Raw genomic sequence first — 8,543 nt, 5'->3', positions numbered from 1 at the left:
GCTTGTAGTAACAAAGTAAAATGTTTTACACAGAGAAGAAAGTGTACACTGGCAGAGGCCACTCCATTTCTCTCAAGGACTGAACAGAAGACTGATTTGCTTTCATGTGACATTATTCTGGAAGAACAGTTCTATAAATGTATGCTAGAGATGGTCTCATCAGCCTCTTCTCTATCTCTTCAACCTAGAGTGAGTGCAGCACAAAACCTGGACCCTATCCTCAATGTGTTTTTGGTTTTTTTAAGTGAGAAAGTCTCATAGCTCCTGTTTGATTTCTGGGGAGAAGCAAACTTCCCAAGTCAGGCAACCTGTGGAAAACTTGCAGAGGCTCTGGTAGATTCTGGGATCGCCAAAGGCAGGATGCCTGCCTACCCTTCTCTAGAATCACTCTAATGCAGAGCCTGGCAGACTGTTGGAATTGAAATATGTTATCAAAATTAGAGCTGCAAAGGGACTGAAATTCCAAATCAAATAAACTCTAAGAGGGATGCAGGGCTGGAAAGAGACCATCTTTCAAGTTCTTTCCAATCCAAGATGTGACTTGTGAAGCTTTCCTTGCAATAGACACTGTTTAACTACCTTGTGTCTCCTGTGAAGTTGCCACCATGAAAACTGGACATGTTTGGCACCCATTTCCCTTGGCACAGTTTGTACACTTGTACACTTGTTATAGTATCAGTGCTCTAGATTCTGTTAATGCATGATAGGAAGCATAAAGAGTACTAATCACAAGGCAATTTTCCAGGTTGTATATACTATAGAGAAAAGATCATATATACTTGGTAATTACCTTTTCTCCGTAGCGCATATAACCTGGAAAATATATACTTGATAATGTAAAATATATACTTGGTAATTTAGACATTTTAACCACTACTTCTATGAACAGCAGACTTCACTTGGTATAATCATGCAATTAGAAGACATTATTGCAGTTCATAAATAGAATTAATTATAATTTTAATTAAATTTTCAAAAGACAATCTAATAAAAGTAGGATTGATTAGAAAATTATCAATGAATTTACAGATTCATTTAAGACATTTATCTCTTTCACTTTTAAATTTCATTGAAATCTGTTAAAAGTGATGGTAGGTATGCCCACGGTAACATTTCAATAGTCACCATATAGTTTCAAGAGGTAAACCAATACGTAAGATGTGTCTTGGTATCTTTCACTGAGTAGTGAATTTCATCAGTCACCTCCTTTGAACATTATCTGAAAATAAATTGACAGAAAAATATGACCTGTTTAGTGTTCGTTTTGAAATCAAAGTCTTGTTTATTTGGCCAATTACATTTTTCTTGAAAATGGATTTGGATTTCAGACCAAATGTATGACTGAGGTAAATTTATGGATGGCCTGTTTGAGGGTCAGTCATGAAACTGGTATAGAGCAATTCCAAATCATAGCAGAAGTTGGAAAATGTGTCCAACATTTATGTCTAAGATAAAAGCTTTGGGACAGGAATAAGACCTAGTACACATGCTGGATCTGTTGCTTACAAAATGTGGTTATTATGATTTATGTTAGACCGACTTTAGCTGTAGCAGCAAAACCTGCATTGTTTTCATATTGTTTGATAATTTTCATTTCACAAATAGAAATGACATCATCAAGAAAGGGGACCTGTAAATCATACATTCATTCATTCACTCATTCATTTATTTCACAAATACAAAGCGAGACCCTCTATGCAGGATTTGGTTATAAAAGTTATGAAATAGACTATACAGTCTACAGATCCATTAAACTCTACCCTCAAAGTAAATCCAGGATCCAACCCCTTCTCCTCACCACCTCTGCAGTTGCTATTCCAGTCTACAATCTTTTATCTGCCTAAACAATTGCATGAGCTGGTTAGTTTGCCACTCTGCTTCCACTCTTGTTGCAACAGAGCAACCAAAGATGGTCTTTTTTTCTTTCTTTTGTGATGGAGTCTTGCTCTGTCTTCCAGGCTGGAGTGCAGCGGCAAAGGTAGTCTTTTGAAATGTAAGCAGGATTATTCAAAACCTTTCAGTGGCATCAAGCCTTACTCATGATAACATCCCAGAGTCCTTCCAGAGGCATTTTAGACACAAATGTTGGACACATTTTTCAGCTTCTGCTATGATTTGGAATTGCTCTATACCAGTTTCATGACTGACCCTCAAACAGGCCATCCATAAATTTACCTCAGTCATACATTTGGTCTGAAATCCAAATCCATTTTCAAGAAAAATGTAATTGGCCAAATAAACAAGACTTTGATTTCAAAATGAACACTGGACAGGTCATATTTTTATGTCAGTTTATTTCAAGACAATGTTCAAAGGAAAGTCCTTGTGTCATGCTTCCTGGCCTTGTCTCTGAGCCCACTGCCCATTCTCTGCTCTTACTCCCTCCTTCCCAAACCCAGTGCAAGCTTCACTGACGGTGTCTGTGTCCTGCTCCTAAGATACAACCAAGTCTTGCTCACTTACCCCACTCAGGTTTCCAATCAAGTCATCAGAACTGAGAGGCCTTCCTGGCCCACTTTATCTCATTTAGGCCCTCTCCCTTACATAATTCTCCATCCTTTCACCACTTCATTTTTCTCCATAGCATTTATCATCACTTATGTGTATTTGTATATTTGTTCATTTTCTGTCTTCCTTCTCTAGAATGTAAGCTTTGGGAGATCAGTGGCTTTGTCTATTTTTTATATTGCTCTAACCATAGGACTCAATAAATAATTGTTAACAAATGAAGGCATCATCCTGCTCTCATCCTTTTAATTTTACCTGGAAAGAAAGATAGGCAACAAATAATTACGATAAAGCATGGTAAGAGTTATCATGGGAGAGGCAAAGAATCATGGGAATAGTAAGAAGAACTAATTGGTTTTCTGGAGGAGGTACTGTTTCAGTGGAGGCCTGAAGGATGAAGTAAGCCAAGGAAGAGTTCCAGGAAGGAGCAACAACATCTTCTTCTCTCCCTCTCTTCCTCCCTCCTTACCTCCCTTCCTCTTTTTCTTCCTCCTGTATTCCTATTTTCCTCTCTTCCTTCCTGTATTTTTCTTACTCTTTCTTTCTCTCTATGTATTTTATTTCATTGTAGTCACATCTTCTTGTTCTTGTCATTCTAATTCTTGATGCGATGTGTGCTTCTGGGAATAATTTGGATTGGATAATTTGAACAAGTTCACCCAGGCAAGGTAGGCAAAGCATTTATAAACATGTTAAATACACAGCTGAGTCCTTAAGGAAATAAGGAGGGTAAGAGAAACTTTACTTAAAGTACTAAACAAATGAAGTACTTAACAAGTGAACTTGACATTGCTGTTATCCTGGGGTGGGGATGAGCTGAAAATGAGTGCCCAACCCAGGATTATGCAACATAGGAAGACATAATCCATGATGAGTGACAGTTACCAGATTCAAAAAATAAACAAAAGGATTATAATCTAAAGAGCTTCAAGTAATACATTGTTTGAAGGGTATTATCAAATAATATGTTAAAAATGATTAAAGAAAAAAATTAACATGTCAGAAAAGCATAAGATATATAATTAAAGAAATAGGAAGCTTTGAAAATAACAATTGAATTTCTAAAATTGAAAAATATAAACATGGAAGGGAAAAGCACAATGGATAGTTTAACCAGGTATTCAACATTCAAACAGTTGAATAAAAGTTTTCCTAAAAGATAGCAGAGAGCAATTAAATATTTAAAAGTGGTTAATACACATTGAGGGGAGAAAAAGTGTTATAATAAGAGTGCCTGAAGGAAAGAATAGAATAGAAGAGAGGAGCTTCTCTGGGGCGGTCGCGCAGGCAGCGGATGCGGGAGGCCGGATCCTGGGCGTCATGTACTACAAATTTAGTGGCTTCACGCAGAAGTTGGCGGGAGCATGGGCTTCGGAGGCCTATAGCCCACAGGGATTAAAGTCTGTGGTTCCCACGGAAGCACCACCTATCATATTTGCCACACCAACTAAACTGACCTCCGATTCCACAGTGTATGATTATGCTGGGAAAAACAGAGTTCCAGAGCTGCAGTTTTTCCAGAAAGCTGATGGTGTGCCCATCTACCTGAAACGAGGCCTGCCTGACCAAATGCTTTACCGGACCACCATGGTGCTGACTGTGGGAGGGACCATCTACTGCCTGATCGCCCTCTACATGGCTGCGCAGCCCAAAAAATGAGTTAGGCTGCAGAGGACTGGTTTGTTTTTTTTTTGGCATAAACCCTTTGAATTTCCTTTTTCATTGTTAATTTTTTTTTTTTTTTTACTTAGATGCCTTAACATTTTTAAAAATGCAAGAAAAATAGGAAGATACTAAGACGATATTTTGGTTTGTTTATGAGATGCATATGGCTTGTCAGAGCTCATTCCACAGGTAAAGCCATTGTTTAAAGAAATGGTGCTGTGCTCTGTGTTTGTGATCCTGATTTCCGTGGAGGTTCTGGATGAAAGTTGCACACAGACTCATTAATGTCAGTCTGTGCCTCAGGGACTTGAGGTTGCGTTTTTGAGCATGGAGTGCAGAAGCCTTTCTGGATTTGGATGTGGCTGTGGAAAGAATACAGAAGTCAAGGCCATATGCATAAAATGAGGGGTTCGAGTTAGTAGTCACCACGGGGATTTTTTCCATTTTGCAGTAAGATATTAAAAGAAATTATTTGTAACCTGCCTCTGTTCATTGGACAGTTCATTTCAAAGGGTTATTTGCCTCATCTCCTATCTTCAGTGAAATCTTATGTGTAATTGTGTGTATTTATTCCACCATGGGAACAGAGAACACCTGCTTAGTGTTGCACTTTAGACTGGTGTCTGTTTTATTAATAGAGCTTTGCCACAAGTTCTCCTTTATCTTTTAAAAATGTTATAGCTTTAAATTATGACTTATTTTAACTGTGGAATAAATACATGAATAAAAAAAAAAGAAGAGAGGAAATACGTGAAGAGATAAGACCTAGGATTCTCCAGACATTTTTTTTTTTTTTTTTTTTTTTTGGTGGGGAAGCAGGGAGGGGGCAGAGGGGGACAGAGTCTCACCCTGTTGCCCAGGCTAGTGATTGCAGTGGTACAATCTCAGCTTACTGCAACCTCTGCCTCCCAGGCTCAAGAGATTCTCCTGCCTTAACCTCTGGAGTAGCTGGGATTACTGGTGCCCACCACCATGACTGGCTAATTTTTGTATTTTTAGTACAGGATTTCACCATGTTGGCCAAGCTGGTCTCAAACTCCTGACTTCAAGTTATCCACCTGCCTCAGCCTCCTGAAGTAATGGAATTACAGGTGTGAGCCACTGCACCTGACTGAATCCTCCACATTTGATGAAAGGCATAAAACCTCAGGTTTTGGAGGCCCAAGTGAGATAAGGCAACACACAGATACATCTTATGGAAATACTAGAGACCAACTAAAATCTTAAAAGTAACAAGAGAGAAAGAAAAGACAACCTATAACAGAACAATCACACTAACTGTGACTTTCTCAGTAATGACAGAAAAACTCAGAAGACAACAGGATAGTATCTTCAAAGGGGTAGGGTAAATAACTGTCAATCCACATTTTTATACCCAACCACACTATCATTTATAAATAAGAGTGAAATAAAGAGATTTAGCAGAAAAAGGCTGAGTGCTTACCACTATCAAAGCTGTTTTGGGGGCCGGGCATGGTGGCTCACGCCTGTAATCCCAGCACTTTGAGAGGCCGAGGTGGGTGGATCACGAGGTCAAGAGATCGAGACCATCCTGGTCAACATGGTGAAACCCCGTCTCTACTAAAAATACAAAAAATTAGCTGGGCATGGTGATGCGTGACTGTAATCCCAGCTACTCGGGAGGCTGAGGCAGGAGAATTGCCTGAACCCAGGAGGCGGAGGTTGCAGTGAGCCGAGATCGTGCCATTGCACTCCAGCCTGGGTAACAAGAGCAAAACTCCTTCTCAAAAAAAAAAAAAAAAAAAGCCATTTTGGGAGCACAAAATAAGGTATATCCATGTGCAATTATAATATGTCTTATGCTTTTCTGACATGCTAAATTTTTTCTTTAGTCATTTTTAACATATTATTTTATAGTATCCCTCTAATAATCAATAACTTGAAGCTCTTTGGGTTCTAATCCTTTTGTTTATTTTTTGGATCTGATAACTGTCACTCATCATGGATGATGTCTTCCTATGTTTTATAATCCTGGGTTGAGCACTCATTTTCAGCTAATCCCCACCCTAGGATAACAGTTAAGAAGCACGAATTTAAACTTCAAATGAAAGAATGGAAAGCAAGATATAGAGATTTAGACTTCAAAGGAAAGAATGGGATGCAAGCTCATGAGAAAAGAAACCAGTAAATATATGGGTTTATATAAACAATCAATAATTATGTAAAACAACAATGATAATAATTCAATAAATAATTTGATAATGTATAAAAAGATGACACTAAAATGTTGGACTAAATAGCATGTCAGAAGGAGGGGATGGTCAGTGTTAAAGTGCTTTAAGGTACTTATCATGTTAGAGCAGAATAAAAAGATCAGTTAAATTTAGACCTTGTTAGGTCAGGAGATATGTTAAAAATTTAGAAATAATAACTAAACTAATAGAAATAGAATGTATCTCTTCAAAACCAGTAAAGGAAAACATGATAATAAAGAAAACTCATTTGTGTCAAAATAAGTTAGAAGAGAAAAAAGAATAATATACTATAATAAGAAAGCAAAAAATAAAGTAGAAAAAAATGAAACACATATGAGATTATAATAAATCTAAACTGAGCAGTGGCAGCAAAAATACACGTCATCTGGAAAATTAGAGGATAGCTAGATTAGATAGTCAACTAACACAGTAGATTAGAAGATCCCTTACAACTGTAAAATTTATAATTACATATTTTTATGTATCTATATTAATATTTATATTAATATATAATATTTGTTTGTATAGTTTTATACCATTTCTCAATGTGGGAAATCAATGTGTCCTAATGATATGGGTCTGCAGAAAGATTAGCTCATGAGTAAGGTGGCTCAGCCACTGGAAGAAAGTGCTTCAATGTAATGTAAAAAGAGTTGGAGATGTTGACTAGGAGTATAACTTATTAGAACTGCACATTTTAAGAACGAGAAGCACAGGGAGATGAGATGAGGTCAAAGCAGTAAAACGAACAGACAAATTTTAAAATGCCTGTAAAAGAGAGAGGAGTTTTACCTTTAGAAGAGCTCTAGGTAGAAAAAAGCATCAACAGTGCCCTGTATCTCTTTTTCCAATCCAGAGACATTTTGGAAACACTTTGAAATCTGTTTCCCCAGGTTTGTTTCTCCTCTCCGTCATACCTCAAGAGGAACACAAAGAGTGATGGCCTGTCACTCTGATGCTTCTCTTTACTCAAATGGCAGAAACCAACCAGGTGAGTTGTCATAACTTAGATGAGGCTGGGATAAAAATACACCTTGGAGAGCTAGCTTCCTGATGACAGACTGAAAGTTGCTCTTTTTGATTTGAGTGAATTGGAGCTTAAATTCAGTGCCAGCCCATACAAGTATCTCAAGATGCTGGGTTAGAAAAGAGATTATATCGGGATTATAAGGTCTTTTGCCTGTCTTCCCTCAGAACTGTCTTTGATTGATAGATGAGTGACCCTGTCCGGCATCCTGATTTAAAACCGTAAGTGAAAAAAAAAACCAGCTGAATCTTTCATTCAGTATTCACTTTGGATTTACCTTTAAAAGCAGCGCAACCATTGCAGAGTTAAGCATCCTAATTAATTACATCATCTGAGAATGCAGCTATTTCATGCATCAATTTAATCTTTTTGTTTTTCATTAAAAGCCAAAAACCCTTTCTTGGCAGTTTCAAATCATAAAAATTTTAAAATCCTTAATCCTAAACCCCAAATCTTTGTCTTCAATTGGAGTAAGTTACACAAACTACTTTGTAGGGTGGGTCTCTCAGCCTAGGCTCTCCCAACCTGCTCAAAGAGGGCCTCCAGCAGGCAATTGGAGTACACTATGGAGTCAACCAACAGAAAGACAATACTGTCTCCACTGTGGCTACAAATGGTTTCACATTGAAGTGTGCATCTGCTTTACTGAGGGTACCTGTGATTGTTAATAAAGTAAGTGGTGGGAGGGGGGCAGCTTCTCTCTGCCTTTTATGGTGTCTTTCAGTAATAATGACATCGAGCTCCTCACAGGTCATGGCTGTTCATGGCTGGCATTTGTTGTTCTGTTCTGATTGGATGATACACTTGTCTCAGTTTATAAAAGTTTTGAAAATCATCCTAGTCTGAGAAATATTGATGCAATACTATGGTTTTGTTTGTTTTCTGTTTTTAGCAAACACCTCTTCCAGTTTTATTTATAGCTTCCCCTCACCCCAAGACCAGGGAGAGAGTTCATGGGATTGATTATAAAGTAGATTTGAGTGATTTAAAATCATTTCCTCCTGAAGTCATGAAACCTTTTATTTTCTTTTAATGGTGTCCAATGCATTGTTCTGATCTCATTTTTACCTTAGTATGACCAATTTCCCTGGATTTTTTGTATTTTTCACAAGGGTGACTTTACACAA

At 37.7% G+C, this 8,543-nt stretch overlaps 1 protein-coding gene across 1 annotated transcript; it reads left to right on the top strand.

Annotated features, from left to right (window-relative positions):
- Nucleotides 1–3,824: 3,824 nt before the first annotated feature.
- Nucleotides 3,825–4,173, top strand: LOC105712934 (cytochrome c oxidase subunit 7A-related protein, mitochondrial-like). Its single transcript, XM_064378961.1, has one exon. The coding sequence runs from the start codon at nucleotides 3,829–3,831 to the stop codon at nucleotides 4,165–4,167; it is 339 nt and encodes a 112-aa protein (XP_064235031.1). The 5' UTR covers nucleotides 3,825–3,828; the 3' UTR covers nucleotides 4,168–4,173.
- The last annotated feature ends 4,370 nt before the right edge of the window (nucleotides 4,174–8,543 follow it).

Source organism: Aotus nancymaae, unplaced genomic scaffold, assembly GCF_030222135.1.
Source record: "Aotus nancymaae isolate 86718 unplaced genomic scaffold, 86718_ANA_hifiasm-v0.15.2.pri h1tg000020l, whole genome shotgun sequence".
Lineage (NCBI taxonomy): Eukaryota > Metazoa > Chordata > Mammalia > Primates > Aotidae > Aotus > Aotus nancymaae.
The sequence above is the reverse complement of the archived record's forward strand: the minus strand, read 5'-3'. Positions and strand labels throughout refer to the sequence as shown.

Coding starts and splice junctions, on each gene's coding strand:
- LOC105712934 (XM_064378961.1), top strand. CDS start 3,829: ATGTACTACAAATTTAGTGGCTTCACGCAGAAGTTGGCGGGAGCATGG.